The sequence below is a fragment of the Camelina sativa genome, chromosome 2, assembly GCF_000633955.1.
Source record: "Camelina sativa cultivar DH55 chromosome 2, Cs, whole genome shotgun sequence".
NCBI lineage: Eukaryota > Viridiplantae > Streptophyta > Magnoliopsida > Brassicales > Brassicaceae > Camelina > Camelina sativa.
In genome coordinates this window covers 14,792,493-14,808,938 of record NC_025686.1, presented here as the reverse complement: position 1 = coordinate 14,808,938, position 16,446 = coordinate 14,792,493, and the positions used below count along the sequence as shown (strand labels likewise).

Here is a 16,446-nt window from a genome sequence, read left to right as displayed (position 1 = left end):
TGTGACACTACTTTTGACGAAGAGAAAATGTTGCAAATGGACAGAAGAATTGGTGAAAACATCCGCGAAGAAGCTAGAAGAGCGAAAGCGATTGCTGTGGAGATGTACAGAGCCGGTGATTTCTGTGGAGCCAAAGAGTTTGCTGTCAGGGCACAAAGGCTTAACCCTTCACTCTGTGGTCTTCTCCGTCTAAATGCGGTTCTTGACGTGCGCATGGGTTTCGCCAAGCAAATCAACGGTGAAATTGACTGGTATGCTGTTTTATCGGTGGACCCGACCGCGGATCTTGAAACAATCCATCAACGTTACAGGAAGCTGTCTCTGGACATCATCCTTGATGACTGTGACAACACTGTTTGTAGCGTTGATGAAGCCAACATGTTACTGACTGGTTCCTGGAATCATCTGTGCAATGAAGAGACGAAGCAAGTTTATGACATGCGACGTCAAGAACAGCTACAACTACAGAATCTGAGAAGAGCTTCAGAGGCGTTTTCTAGTTCTGTGGATAATAGCACCTTCTGGACATTATGCCGTTCTTGTAGCATGAAGTATGAGTATCCAGGTAGATGCAAAGATCTCAGGGTTATGTGTGTTCATTGTTGCAAGCCATTTGATGCTTTTGAGTGTCCTGGACCATCGATGAATCGTGTTACTCCATGGACTTACGAAAAGCAGCAGCAGCTCAGGAGAGCTGGAACGAGTCAGGTTCCGAGCTTCACTAACAATCTGTTGGTTCTGTCAGCAGTGCCTGCACCTGTCTTGACATCTCAAAGAACTTTTGATCAAGTAAACAGAGTTGGTCAAGCAACAGTTGAAGCTAGGGTTGAACAACCTCCACCGAGAGTTTCTGGTCCTGTGAACCAGTTAAGGAGAGCTAGTGGAGGAGATAACAAACGAAAGGGACCTCTACTAACAAATGTTCCTCAGTTCAGAAGAATCACTGAAGACGCAGGGATCAGAGGTGATAGACTCGAGCTTACTCCAAGTATGGTTGACAGTACTTTGATTGAAAAGGGTAAGAGTTTGGTCGAACTGACTCTTGAAAGGTTAGTTTCTGCTTCTCAACAAAACAATGTTGCTTCTGCTTCTGCTTCTGCTTCTCAACAAAACAATGTTGCTTCTGCTTCTGCTTCTCAACAAAACAATGTTGCTTCTGCTTCTGCATCAACAAACATACCTCAAGGCTCCAAGAACTGCATTGCAGCGGAAGGAGTAAAGTGTGAAAGCAAGAACACTAATGTCGTGGTTAAAAAGGAGGAACCTGATGTAGTGTTTGTGATTGTTCCAGATACTGATTTCCACAAATTTGAAAAGGACCGAACCAAAGCTTCGTTTCGTGAAGGAAACCAGGTATGGGCTGTTTATGATGATAAGGGAATGCCTCGGTTTTATGCAATGGTTCATGGTGTTGTCACTCAAGAACCGTTCAAGATGTGTTATTCTTGGGTGTATAGCAAGAAGAATGTGGAACTAGGTCCAATGAAGTGGATTGAATCAGGTTTTTACAAGACCACCGGAAGCTTCTCAATCGGTAAGCTCGAATATTGCGATTCTTTTGACTCATTCTCACATAGAGTCAAGTGGGAATTAGGTGCCAACGGGTTTGTGAACATCTATCCGAAGAAAGGTGATGTTTGGGCTCTCTATACAAACTGGTCACCATCTTGGAACCGTTCAACTCCTGAAGAAGTTGTGAACAAGTATCAATTAGTTGAAGTGCTTCATGATTTCGAGGAAGGAAGAGGTGTACCGGTTGTGCCTTTAGTCAAAGTCCCTGGATACAAAGCTGTGTTTCGTCGCCATCCATATCAGTGGACAATCCCAAAGTGTGAACTGTTTAAGTTATCCCATCAAGTGGATTCTCATTTTCTAACAAGTCAAGATGGTGAGAATGTTCCTGTAGGTTTCTTGGAACTTGATCCTGCACATTTGACACCAGAGCTTCCAATGTTGTCACTAAAGAGGAGATGAGAGGATTGGAGAATGTGGCTTTCAAGAAACCAAAGGAGGAGGCTGATGAGGGCGAAGCAAAAAAGAAGCTTGGAATGATGAGAAAACTGGAGACTGTGGTCAAGAAGCCAAAGGAGGAAGGTGATGATGGTGTGGGGAGTTCGAGCAATGTTGCAAGAGATGGGGAAATTACAAATGTGAAGCTTGAATTGGGATGCGACCAAGAGAAGAAGCCTTAGATGCAAGAGATCAATTTTCTCAAGAAACCCCTGTTTTGTTTTTCTAGCTTTGTTTCATTAAAACTACAATAAATCTGAGTTAGTATCAGTATGATGCTGATTCAGTGACTTTTATTTTTACTTTTTGTTTTTATATTTGAAAGTTGTATCTTGAAACAGGGTTATCTGATTGGAATGAGACTTTGATCTTTTATAATATCATTTTAAGACTCTTATCTCCATATATGTCAAAGTTTTCATGTGATTTGCAATGAGTCTTTGGAGATTAAGGGATTCCTCCTAGATTTGTTCTTTGATGTAAAGATTATAAAAACAGAGAGCAGTCTTGTTCTATCTCTCATTATTAAACTGAGAACGGTCTACGGAGAAAGAGCAGAGAACGTGTACTTGTTCGAGGAATCATGGATGGCTTCAGATACGCTCAGGACCAGGTAATGTTGATCCTGGTAATGTTGATGGGTTCTATTGAAACCAAAAAACCAAACGGTCAAAAGAGATTAGTGTTCTGATTATATAGCAGGTATGTACCAGCGTCCCATATGAGTCAGTGACCATAAGGGTACTTCAACAATGGAACAAACGCTATGAGGAAGGAGGTTCTAGAAGTAAGAATCCCTTAGATACTTCATATGATGAGATTTAACCATTTTATGTGAAGTTTTGGTTCATCAAATGGTGTTGTGGCCTTTATGTTATATCAAACTTAAGAGGACAGACCAATACATCGATACCAGTTCCACAACAAAAAAAATTTCATTCTGTTCTGAGATATCTTTGCCAAGTCCATAAGGAGGAACTGAAAAAATAACAACAATGCAGCAGTCATCTGGGAGAAGAAAAACCTCAGAAACATGCCCAAAATCGCATTAACTGCTTCCCCATTCCGTTAAAGTTTTCACGGACACTCTTGCGCAGGTTTCTCTTTCAGTCCAATGCTATTCCCTGAATTGGTGGAAGCAGCCCATCTTTCAATTGTCAATTGGAGAACCATGGTAATCCAGACTCTAGGCATCTTTGTCCCTCTGGTAAAGGAACTATAGGTCCCAAGAAGAGACGCCATAAATCAAGAATGATAGTTACCAACATAGCAGCACCCAAAGCATCAACAGCCACTCGGGATAAATCCCACTCGTTACTTGATTTCTCATCCATCCTGCAAACCCCCACCAATTATGAAAATGCATAAGAAAACAGTAGGACATTTAAGTAAGAAAGTGATAAAACTTAGGAAGGAAAGATAACACTAATGAAAGGTCAAGAGGTCGAGAGATGAAAACATATCACAGAGATGACACAATGGTTCAAAGAACTTCTCCACATATGTCTCTAATTCCTATTTCTTAATACCCTCTAGATAAAGCAATCAATTATCGCTTTCCTCAAGTTTTGATATGCAACAGTCATGATGCTAAAAAGATTCACCGTTTCTATGAAGTGAAGATAAGGAAACTCGTAATATAGAAAACTATGGCTTGAGGCTGTTCTTTACCTGAAGAACATTGGGAAGCTCACGAGGAAGTAAATGGCATAGAACAAACATCCAACTCTGTACATGGCACTTCGGTCCACGAACTCGTAGTAAGGAAACTGCACACGTTGAAAACAAACAAAACATATGAACAATTATCGTGAAGTGCTTAGTTTCCAAACAAGACTCTAGCATGATGAAGTAGATAAACATAGCCTCTAAGCAGATTACAAGTAAGCCAAAAAAAAACAAAAAGGCAGATTACAAAAGAAATTTATACTATTTGATAAAGCACGATGTAAGATGCCTTGTGAAATTTTTATAGGAAGTATCATAGAAATGAAGAAATCAAAACATACATTTGCAATAGCAATAGTCTCCAAGTATGCAATGAAATAAGAAAGCGCCAGTATCCATGCAGCCTCAAAACACCATTTCAGAGAATCGGGTAAATCAGCAGTGGAATGTCGTAGCCTTCGAAGAGTCATGTTGGATGCAACGTGGTAAAAGAGGAAGCAAACATGTGTTAGGAAGAATGTTGTGTGAGGCACCTGTTCAACACACACACACAAAAAATACCCTGCAATGAGCCCATGGACACAAGAAAAATAATCAACAGAACACAGTAATCCACTTAATATTGTTGTGCTTACATTATTCATTTTCCATGACGGAAACGTATAAGACGCTCCAAGAACTTTAAAGAAATAGTGTGTCCAAAAGTAATTTCCCACATAGCTGAAAACAATAATCCAGAGATTTGCCTGTGGTAGTATAATTAAGTTCCAATCAATACAACTATAAAATGAGAATCATGAGAATGAAAACTCTCACCACTAACCTTGATCAAACTAAAATCAAAAGTTATCATCTCAATCTTAAATTTAAATCCAATAAAGAGTGTAAAACTACATTGCACATAGAAGAAAGAAAAGAAAAAAGCCTGCCTTAACCCAATAGCGGTCCTTCCAGCATAAACTTCTGTCAGCCTGAGCAAAAAATGCATATATATATTGATTATTGAGTGAAGAGGATTAGAGGTATACTCTCAATTGGACGCAAGTAGATGATTATGGCCATAGACTAGACAAACAAGTGAAAGCAAAGTTCTCAACAAAGTAACAAAGTCAACACAGCTAAACATATAAGATCTCTGCAATTTTTAATCAAGCAAGTACAATAACGCTGTTTTGGTATCTTCAACCTATACTAGTAAAAGTAGCAGCAACACTAGTCCAAGGTGAAATGGTGACAGAGGCTGTGTTTAAGTAGAGAAACCTTTCCAATGAGTAACATTGGTACGAGGAAAGCAGGAACAGCAGAAACCAAGGCCAGAAGCAGATACTCCAACTCCGTGAATGTCTATACAAAGCACATCAAAATCGTCAGATCTCTTTATATAAAAAATAAAAAATAAAAAACAATGAACTGTTGAATACAAAGTAAAGAAGAGAGAGACCTCGTAAAGCTTGTAAGGAACAACGATGCCTAAACAGAGAGTGAGCCAGAAGGGAGTATATAAGAGGAAGAAGAGCTCCCCCCATCTCTTACTCGGATTCGCCGCCAGCCACAAGCTCGGCGGCGGTGATGAACTTCCTATATCGATAAATCAGGTGAAAAAGGTAACCAGAGAGATTCGAATCAGAAGAAGAGATTAGAGAGAGAGAGAGAGACATCGTCGGCGTTAGATTTTGTTTTTACCTGATGACATAATCGCTCGCTGGCTCCGATGTTGACTTGAGTGTATCACGAGCGACCCACCAAAAGATCTGAATCAAAGGTCACGTGGCAGCTGCACGCTTTTGTGACCCCTTTCATATATTTTACCGTTAATTTATGACATCATCGGCTTTATCTCATACTCCGTAAGCCAAATCCAATTTTTTTCAACACTTGTTTTGTTACTACACTACTATATGTAAATGTAATGTGTAAATGGAAAAAGGTTCAAAGTTGGAATCTGTAAATGTAATTTTGAATTTTTGTGAGTAGAATGTAAATATATGAAAAGTTGTAAATGATTTTAGGAACAAAAAAAAAAAAAAAAAAAGGTTGAAAATGATATATCCTACTATTGTACAAGTTTGGACAAAAACCCTAGTGGCAAAACGTCAACATCTCCCACAAGGCCAGAACCCCACCCAACCCACCAACCACTGTGCGTCTGTGACATTCTCTAAACATCATTTTGTACTCAGAGAAGAGACAAAAGACTAAATTAATTTCATGGCTCAAATCACTGCGACCTCTCTTCTTCCTCAGCCTTCTTCCTCCTCTGCTCTCCCTTTCCGTATTCCCCACTATGCCTATGGTCTCTCTCTCTCTCTCTCTCTCTCTCTCTCTCTGCTCTCAAACATTTATTCTTGATTTATAGACTTTGTGTAATACCATCCTATAATTTCAAACCATCAGTTTGTGATTTATAAATTAATATTTGATTTTTAATCGCAGCGTCAGGTCCCTTCAGATGTCACAATGTAGCTTTCCCGAGAACCACTTCACTAGCTCCAGAGGTACCCTTGTCTACCAATGGCGTTTTGCTCCTGAAACTTCGTCTCAATTTGTGTTAAAAAAAAAAAATGGCTCCTTTTGGTAATTGCAGCTTTTAGGCAATGTCGTTGTTAGCAATCAAGTCACCGCTTCCCGCAGTTGCAAGAATCAAGGTCAATTTAGTTCCTACTCTATTAGAAACACTTTAGCAAATTAGTATTGTCTCTGTCTGTAACTTTTTGAGTCTTCAAATGATTATCTTGTATCTACATAAGTCATGTAACAGTAAGTTTTTTTTTTTGATTTGTAGCTATTCGAGCTGTTCTATCTGGTGATGGAAATGGTGTGGTGGCTACTGATGCAAAGGGTGTTGGGCTTCGTGGGAAACTCAACAAAGTTGTTCTTGCCTACAGTGGAGGTTTAGACACTTCTGTCATTGTGCCTTGGCTCAAGTATGCTTCTTTTCGTTTCTTTTTCTGGAGCTCTAACATGAATTACTTCAATAAATTATATGACTCGGCTATGGTTTGTGTGTTGTACTAGTCAAGTAATAAAGATAGAGATCTAAAACCTTGTATTAGTAGCTAGCTCTAGGCTGTGGATTTCCCTGTTTTTAGATGCTTTGAGCGATGATTTTTGTTTCATGATGTTTACATAACCGTTAACATCTGTCGGCTTACTTTGGACTCTTTGCGTTTCCCATGTTTTTAGGGAGAATTATGGCTGTGAAGTTGTGTGCTTTACTGCAGATGTTGGTCAGGTACATCACAAACTCTGCCAATTATTTGATTCTTGAAAACATGTTTTTTCTCTCGTACGTTTTTATTGTAGTATAGTATCTTCTTCACCTGTCCTAAATGTTTTTTTATCTGCAGGGCTTAAAAGAGTTGGAGGGTTTAGAGCAAAAGGCCAAGGCCAGTGGTGCTTCTCAGTTGGTCGTTAAGGATCTAACTGAAGAGTTTGTGAAAGATTACATATTCCCTTGTCTTCGAGCTGGTGCCATCTATGAGCGAAAATACTTGCTTGGTACCTCCATGGCGCGTCCTGTCATTGCAAAGGTACCATTTTTGAGAACTTATCGGTGCAGATGATGGAATCACATAGTTAATCCTCCGAGATCTTTAGTGTTCTTAATGAATAACAAAGCTTCTATATGATAGGCTATGGTTGATGTAGCAGCAGAAGTTGGAGCTGATGCGGTTGCACATGGGTGTACTGGCAAAGGCAATGACCAGGTAAGCTACGGAATGTTGTGCTAAAAGCCTTTACATTGTTAAGGCTTCTTACATTGGTTTTAATGTTTAATTCAGGTTCGCTTTGAACTCACCTTCTTCTCACTAAACCCGGAACTTAAAGTTGTGGCACCATGGAGAGAATGGGAAATCCAAGGCAGAGAAGATGCTATCGAGTATGCAAAGAAGCATAACGTTCCTGTTCCCGTGACAAAGAAATCTATTTACAGCCGAGACAGGAACCTTTGGCACCTCAGTCATGAGGTAACAACACTAACATGTTTTACATTTTTCTATTCCTAATAAAGTTTGTTCTGCTTTCTGAAATTGGATATTGTCTTTGATTGAAAGGGAGATATTTTGGAAGATCCTGCAAATGAGCCAAAGAAAGATATGTACATGATGAGTGTAGACCCTGAAGATGCTCCTGATGAGCCTGAGTACATCGAGATAGGGATAGAATCAGGAGTCCCGGTATCACTCAACGGGAAGACTCTCTCTCCAGCCACACTTCTCTCCGAACTAAACAAAATAGGCGGGAAACACGGAATCGGCCGCATTGACATGGTAGAGAACCGTCTAGTTGGAATGAAATCTCGTGGAGTCTACGAAACACCAGGAGGCACAGTTCTGTTCAAAGCTTGCCAAGAACTAGAATCACTAACATTGGACAGAGAGACCATTCAGGTTAAAGACTCTTTAGCACTCAAATACGCAGAGATGGTTTACGCGGGAAGATGGTTTGATCCACTGAGGGAATCAATGGACGCTTTCATGGAGAAGATAACAGAGAAGACAACAGGGTCGGTTAGACTGAAGCTGTACAAAGGGAGTGTGACTGTGACGGCGCGACAAAGTCCGTTTAGTCTGTATAGACAGGACATATCATCGTTTGAAGGGAGTGAGATTTATAACCAAGCGGATGCAGCTGGATTCATTCGGTTATATGGTCTTCCTATGAGAGTTAGAGCCATGCTTGAAAAGGGAATCTAAATGTGTTCCATAGTCTCTCTGTCATGATTTGAGGGTCGCTCTTGACAATGTTTTTGGTCTGAAATCATTTCTATACACGAATCCTTTAGCATGTTGTTGTTTCCTTTGTTATTGGTAAAATATTGATTTTTATGCAATTATGAAAAATGTGCGCTATAGTAAGAAAAGAAAGACTCGTTTTCAAGGTTGGGTCGGGTGTATCACACACCATTCACCAACCCCTGGGGCAGGGCCTTGTAGTTGTTGGCATAGTGAAGGGTAATATCGTAAAATGGTGAGACTAAACATTGGAAGCATCGAATCCTCTATACACGCACTTCAAAAAGAGAACCCACCACCAGACCAAATCTAATTCCTCTGTAAGAGACGAACGCAACGAACGAACTATGGCGACGAGCAGTGCGGCTTCTTCTGTAGATATGGAAGACATTCAGACCGTTGATCTCATGTCTGAGCTTCTTCGCCGTATGAAATGTGCTTCTAAGCCTGACAAACGTCTCGTCTTCATCGGTAAAATTATCTCTTTCGATCTCTGAAATTTTTCACTCAATTGTCACTTCGGTGGTGTGATCTCTGTGAATTGTGTAGTGAAAGTTCCGATTTTTACCTGTTTAGTATGCAAAAATTGCATTTTTGCTACTGCCCCTAATCCTTTATCTGATGATCATAGTGAAGAGATTGATGATTTTTAGCTCAGATTCTTGTTTAACCCCTAAGATTGATGTTCCTCATAGTTGAAGAAAGAATGTGAATTTACCTGTTTTAATGTTTGTGCTCTAGGCTTAACTATGATTTGCTTTGTGGCAGGTCCACCTGGTTCAGGAAAAGGTACACAGTCTCCGGTCATAAAGGATGAGTTTTGTTTGTGCCATTTGTCTACCGGTGACATGCTTCGAGCTGCTGTTGCTGCTAAGTCCCCTCTTGGTGTTAAGGCAAAGGAGGCAATGGACAAGGTAACAAAAACAACACACACTTGGTTTGTTTCTGTTAAGCTTTCATGTGTTTAGTTTTTGAATCGTAACTTTATGTCCAGGGAGAGCTTGTTTCTGATGACTTGGTTGTTGGTATCATGGATGAAGCAATGAACAGACCTAAATGTCAGAAAGGTTTCATTCTTGATGGGTTCCCTAGGACCGTGACCCAAGCTCAGAAGGTTTCTGATTCTTTTCTGTGCTCGGTCCTTTGTGTATCTGCTCTGGAAATATGTTCTTCTGACCTTTTTTTATGAAATTATGTAGCTTGATGAGATGCTTAATAGAAGGGGAGCTCAGATTGATAAGGTGCTTAATTTTGCGATCGATGATTCTGTTCTGGAAGAAAGAATTACTGGAAGGTGGATTCACCCTTCAAGTGGAAGAAGCTATCATACTAAATTCGCTCCTCCTAAAGTTCCCGGAGTCGATGATGTAAGGAAAACAATCTTATTCTGATTCATCAATTCATCAAAACCCCTAACACTTGATGAATTAACTTCATTGTTTGCTAGGTTACTGGAGAGCCATTGATTCAACGTAAAGATGACAATGCGGATGTTCTTAGGTCAAGGCTAGATGCATTCCATAAGCAGACACAACCGGTAAGTTTCCCCTTAAAGCATTTGAGCTTGAGTGAGGAGGAGTATTGGAGATTTTGATTGTTGTTGTTGTTGTTGTTGTTGTTGTTGTTGTTGCAGGTAATTGACTACTACGCGAAGAAGGGTAATCTGGTGAACATACCAGCAGAGAAGGCCCCGGAAGAGGTTACGAAAGTGGTGAAGAAGGTTGTGTCTACATGAAAATTGAAATGAGTTTGAGAATTGAGATCTCTCGTTTTTTCTTTCTCTTAAATAACTCTCCTGAGGTTTTGTTCCCCATCCGGAATGTCTTTTGTCTTAAGAGCAACATTTGCTGCAGTTTTGTGCAGTGTTTCACTAAGGTTTATTGTTTGCGACTGGCAATGTCAGGTGAATAAAGAAAAACAAAAAATCAAAATGACAGTAATATGTTGGAACATTGAAAACATTAGAATGTGATATGAACTTCATGATATGGTATTAATACTAAAACTTTTGAATAAATTTCAGTTATTCTACTAAACACCTACGTAGCACAGGAACCTTTATGCAGACTCACAATACATAGTTACAGTTTTTGTTTTTCTAAAACCCTGGCCCATAAAGTATTGTGATGTGTGTTTTCTACTTACTAGACAAAGAGTAAAAAACCACACACAAGACCAAAACCATAATTTCACAGATTATAAATTATTAAGATACATTTCGAAGGTTCACTAAGTTTTCGAGAAATTTTAGTAAGTTTTCTTGCAATTTTATGTATAAAATTATGTTGAATTACACTTATGAATCTTTTTTTTTTTTCAACCATTAGGCCACAATAGGCCGGCCCATTAGCCAAATCCCTACATTCGTAGGGAGCGGGACTCGATCCCTCGTGTGATGGTGCCTTGTGCATTTAGGACTTACCATTGGCCACTGCACTAAAGTCACTTCACACACTTATGAATCTTATTATATGTTAGATTTGAAACCTAAAACGTATAAATTTAAAGATTCATTTATTTATTTAGTATGACATTTCAAATTGTATGAAGTGGTATTATTGAGAACCCCAAAAACATTATATATTTATTTAGTTTTATAACTTATAGAATTATATATATATATATATATATATATATATATTGGAGGATAATTTAATAACAAAGCCAGATTGCTACTAATATCACACACAAATTCTTTTAACATAAAATATCCTTGAAAGTTGTTACTCTTTTGCTAGAAAGGTTACCAACTTATCAGAATTTGTTCAAAGTAACATATTTGTGGATTTTTACCAACCAATTTTTTGTGAAGATCTGGACTGTTATATCTTCTCAACTACTAGTAAAAGAAGTTCTATAACAATTTTGAAGATCGTGACTTTGATTTCCGGAGTTTTTTTCAGGAAATTCAAGACTCATGCAAATCTAACATATATAATTATTAAGTTAGAGAAAACAATCAAAAAATTTGATAAAAGTAAAAAGAAAAAAAAAATGTTTACGGAATAAAAAAATCTACCATTGTTAAAAGGCATTACTAACTCCGGTGATTGTTATCCACTATGGATAGAAGAAGTGATATCGTTGTCGATGGTGCTAGCATCGATAAGTAAAAATTTACACTATCGATTTCATTGTATATATGTGTTTGATTATATTATATATATTCAATTAATATCTACTCAATTATGATAAGAAACAAATATGTATATGCAGGGTAAGTACAAAACAAGCGGTGTGAAACAATTTTAGATGGTGGAAAAAACAGTATGTGGTACATGATTAAACTTTATAAGGTAAAAACACAATAAATATGTTTTCTTGTGGGGCATAAATATTTTTATGAATTAAAATTGATTAATGATAATATTAGTGATATTTTATAATATTTGTTAGTGTTATTTTAAAAATTAAAGTTAATTTAAAGACTTATTAAAATAAATTATCTGGTGCTAATTATGTTAGTCATTGTTACATAAAAATGAAAATGTGGATATGGTAATTATCAAAATTTAACTTTGGGTTGGCCAAAACTTGTCTTCTCCTATAGAATTATAGTGGGTGATATCAAATTTTTTAGCTCTTAAGATTTTTTATAAAATGTTTTGAATTAAAACAAATATCATTAATATTAATATTAACCAACTAAAAGCTCGTGTCATAGTAGGATCAACGTATCTTAATCTATATGGAGATGCGCTAATAACACAAAAACCATGCAACTTTAATGCATTTCATATGAATGAACTTTACAACATTCAAGCAAAGGTAGATAATCTTCATGTATTTTGGACGAGATGATGTGTGTTTGAAACAACATTAATCAGCGTAAAGATCATATGGATGTGATGGTAGCGGTGAATCTTAACTATCAATAACATCTAATGTGTCAAACCATCCGGAGCATAGGGAAGAGCAAAAAAACGTAATATGCATTAGTGTGAAGCAAAATTTAAATAGTGAAAAAAAATAAGATACATAAATTAATTTTTTAAAGACACAATACACATATTGTTGAAATTAAAATTGATTAATGATATTATTATACAGTATATAATATTTTATGAATAATTTATAGAGATATTCTACGTTATATATCATTAAATATTAAAAAAAAAATACTGATATTATTATATTTACTGATATTATTATATCAATAAACTTGTTTAAAAATTTAAATATAGTGTTAAAATTATGAAAATGAATATAATTATCTAGTGGTACTGTTAATTAATCACTGTTCAGTACTAAAGAGTCATAAAATTAAATTTAAACTGTATATTATGAATTACAGTGTTATGATTGCAAAACTATAAAAAATACAAACTTTAAAGTTAATCTTTATAATATATAAAGACGTAAAATTGAAAATGTGGATATAATATTGGAATTTAAGTAATAATTATTATATATGGGTTGGCCAAAACTTGTCTTCTCCTATCATGGATGATAACAAAAAAAAAAATCTCTTATGAATTATGTATGTAAACTTATAAGAATACTAGATTAGGACCCGCATATCATGCAGGTTTTCAAATAATTTAATATAATTAAAACTTTAAAAAAAATATATAAATAGTTTTTTTAAGTAAAATATATTTTCCAAAAATAAATAGATAAATATTTTTAGCTAGAAAGAAGTTTTTACTTTAATACACTAAATTATATTTTTATATTTTGAAATTATTATTACAATTTTTACAATAAACTAAAGCTAAATTATCGACCACCAAAATATTTTTTAAACATTAACCATTATGAATATTATTATTGTCAAATTTCAAAAACGTTCTACAATTTATTCACCAAATGTTTTACATATAATCAACCGATCAAAAAGTCATCTTATTAGTATTCACATACAATTTTACTCTCTGTTTTACTACTAATAATGTGTTCTTACACCCTAAAATATTTTATTGTTAAAATATGTTCTTTATCACCACCTATAAAATGTATATGTGAAAAAATTAAACAATTTTTTATCTATTTACTTTCACTTTGATGTAGTTTCTTTTCACCACTAAAATTTGTAGTGACAGTTTGTTTAACCACTAAAGTTGTTTACTCAAAAAATATTTTGGATGAAAAGCAGAGGAAAAAATATCTACATGATTGCAATGAGTTTATGACCAATTCAATAAAAATTTGAAAAATTAAAAGACAGTTCAAAAAATTATATATATATATATATAACCACAATGCTATAGGAGTCCTTGTGACAAAAAAAGAAAAAGAAAAAAAAATGATATAGAAGTCCTAGATAATTTATAGATATAAAATATAAACTAAAATAATAATAAAAAAATACTACTACATAAGAAATTTAAAATAATTATTTAAAAAAATAAATAAATGAAGATCTTATATATCGTTAACTGAAAAATAAAAAATAAACTCAAAATAATAAAAAATTATATTTTAAAATATCACGAATTTCTAATAAGAAAATCTAATTTAACTAAATAATATAACTAAAATCTAAAAATGCTACAACATAATTAAATTAAAATAAAAAAAATGAATAAACAAATATTGATATTACGTAGATTCGTCATCTAAAATTGTATAAGACAAATAGAATAAAAGTCCTTACCATTGTCTAAGTTGCGAAGTTGTAATTTGGGAACCTTGTATTTTGGTAAACTATGTTAGACAATGAAAATCAGTAAATAAAATAAAGTAATAATAAGATGTATCTTATTCATAGATGTGAAAATAGTCAGATAGGTGAAAATAGTCGAAAATATGTGTAATATTATATAAATATTATACTTACACATTGACTTAGTTTGTCTACCCATATATGAAGCATAGTTAAATCCAGCCGTATATGAGATTCATCTGCAAGTATCTTTTTGATCATAGCAATTTGATCATCACTCATAATACCTCTTTTTCTTTTGCTAGCAAAGTTTTCTGATCTTGCAGGATTCGTATTTGTCTCTTTCTTGTTCATATATTCTAATGTACTTAAGATTTGGATTTGATATAAAATACCACTTAATATACATCTTTATATAATAAGACATATGCTTTATTTCTTTACGGTGATAGGTAAATATTTCTTTTTTGCTTTTAGATTTTTTTTTGGTAAATATTTTTATAATTTATTTTTCTAACAATTAACTTAGACATATGTCAAAATCTAAGATCGTTAAATCGACACATGTCGCGATCATGTTAAGCAGTAATCTGGACACGTGTCAATATCTTATCAATACAACTAACACATGTCACGATCTCATTAATAATTAATTTTGACATCAAGCTTTATATAATAAGATACTCAAACTAATATATGTAAAAAAGATAGATATACCATCGTAAATATAATTTTTTAAAGATTAGAAAACTTTATAAGTATTTGAATTGAATCTTTAAGTAATAGTTACTATCTATAAGTATCTTATATGCTATTTTTTTCTTCTTCTGAATGGATACATAATTCTTTTTAGAAAAACACCTATGGCGACGCTTCTCTCTGAGGACGATCCTGGGTGCGATCTCCAGTTCTATCAAAAAATTTCTTGTTCTCCTTCTTGGAGTTTTGTTCCAATTGAATTTTGTGGTCTAAGGACTTTAATTTTCGTCGGTTTCTCTCTGCCAGAACAGTTACATGGCAGTTTTTCTCCTTTCCGTTTATCTTGTTGGATAACCGTTTGGGGAAACCGCCATGGACCAAACTGTAGAATCCTTCCTTTCCTGGCAATTCTTCCCTCTCGATTCTGTTCACAACTACTCTTCCTCTGTTCTCTCCTACTACAATCCACAAAATGAGTGACTATATCAGAAAATCTCTCCAAGATATGGACTTGGGCATCACTGATGCACCGGTTCTGTTGCCTCCCCAATTCATTGCTAAAGTTGTGACTGCTAATCGCTACTCATTGGTGGTACAAACAGTGAACCCTCGCAAGCAGAATCTGTTGATCGGTCATATGCCCAGAATTTGGGGATTCGAAGGTACTGTGATTGGACGAATCCTAGGGCCTGGAAAAGCTTTATTTGTGTTCCAATCGGAGGAATCGCTTAACATGGTGTTACGTCGTGGACCTTGGTCCTTCAATGAATGGATGTTGTCGGTTCACCGCTGGCACCCAAACATCACTGATGAGGCATTGAAGATAATACTGTTCTGGGTTCAAATCAGGGGAATTCCACTTCTCTATCTCTCTAATGACATGGCCAGGTATGTGGGTAACCAATTAGGACCAGTTGACATTGTTGATTTTGATGAAAATGCCCATATGGTGGAGTTTGTAAGGGTTAGCATAGATTGGAATGTAGACTGGCCATTGCGTTTTAAGCGTAATTTCCAATTCACTGTGGGAGATAACACTATCATCAAGTATCGGTTTGAAAGACTTCGTAAGTTCTGTTCAAAATGTGGTTCGCTGAAACATGATGTGGCTGAGTGTGATCTGAATGGAGATGATGCGGATTTCTACCAGGAGGAACCTCCAAATGATACTAACAATAACATGGATGGCCCCTCTGGCGAGCAGAATGTTCTATCTGAAGCCAATACCCTTCAAACCATTGATCCGTTTGAAACAATACCAGGGTTGAAGAATTATTTCTCGTCTCCGGGTGCTGGCCCGAGTTCCACTCCTCCCAGTGAGTCTCCAAGTGTGTTCGAGGATACTGAACTCACGACAGAGCGACTACGATACTTACATGCCAAGTTCAGCAGAGAATTTAGGGACACCTTTTCTTCTGTTCATGAGGATAAGGCTCCAATTGTGGAGACATGTTTAAAGAGTTTGAAGCGTAAGAGGGTGGCTGTTGAAGTTTTTTACCAACAATGGGAAGCTGCTGAAGATCAGGCGGTCCTGTGCCATATCCGCAAGAAGGAACGTGTTGAATCTGCTCGTTCCTGTTATGCAACCAATGAGATAGACAGAGGCGCGGGGAGCCCGGTACCCCATTGTTCCATCCATGATGATCATCTCTTGGAATTGCCAGGGTCTTGGTGGCTCGTTAACACAATCTTCTCTACATAGTATTTGTCGTATTTATAAACCTAATA

The 16,446-nt window shown here is 36.1% G+C and overlaps 4 protein-coding genes across 5 annotated transcripts; 3 read left to right on the top strand and 1 right to left on the bottom strand.

The window, feature by feature from the left end:
* LOC104752304 lies at positions 37-2,192 on the top strand. The gene is made up of 3 exons (XM_010474412.1): positions 37-1,018; positions 1,187-1,829; positions 1,943-2,192. The coding sequence occupies exons 1-3, from the start codon at positions 37-39 to the stop codon at positions 2,190-2,192; spliced, it is 1,875 nt and encodes a 624-aa protein (XP_010472714.1).
* LOC104725142 (cycloeucalenol cycloisomerase) lies at positions 2,857-5,471 on the bottom strand. Of its 2 annotated transcripts, XM_010443751.2 has the most exons (8): positions 5,362-5,471; positions 5,120-5,256; positions 4,939-5,022; positions 4,608-4,649; positions 4,314-4,424; positions 4,020-4,211; positions 3,682-3,779; positions 2,857-3,345 (listed from the first exon to the last, which is right to left on the bottom strand). In XM_010443751.2, the coding sequence occupies exons 1-8, from the start codon at positions 5,369-5,371 to the stop codon at positions 3,168-3,170; spliced, it is 852 nt and encodes a 283-aa protein (XP_010442053.1). In that variant the 5' UTR covers positions 5,372-5,471; the 3' UTR covers positions 2,857-3,167. The 2 variants fall into 2 exon arrangements, with proteins under 2 accessions (XP_010442053.1, XP_010442060.1); XM_010443758.2 differs by lacking the exon at positions 4,608-4,649 and having other exon boundaries at positions 5,362-5,470.
* Positions 5,774-8,479, top strand: LOC104725133 (argininosuccinate synthase, chloroplastic-like). Its single transcript, XM_010443741.2, has 9 exons — positions 5,774-5,971; positions 6,112-6,173; positions 6,263-6,323; positions 6,461-6,602; positions 6,862-6,910; positions 7,026-7,208; positions 7,311-7,385; positions 7,461-7,646; positions 7,734-8,479. Exons 1-9 carry the CDS (start codon positions 5,887-5,889, stop codon positions 8,373-8,375), a joined length of 1,485 nt encoding a protein of 494 aa, XP_010442043.1. The 5' UTR covers positions 5,774-5,886; the 3' UTR covers positions 8,376-8,479.
* Positions 8,695-10,350, top strand: LOC104725123 (adenylate kinase 3). The gene is made up of 6 exons (XM_010443731.2): positions 8,695-8,885; positions 9,183-9,328; positions 9,409-9,528; positions 9,614-9,781; positions 9,862-9,951; positions 10,048-10,350. Exons 1-6 carry the CDS (start codon positions 8,762-8,764, stop codon positions 10,147-10,149), a joined length of 750 nt encoding a protein of 249 aa, XP_010442033.1. The 5' UTR covers positions 8,695-8,761; the 3' UTR covers positions 10,150-10,350.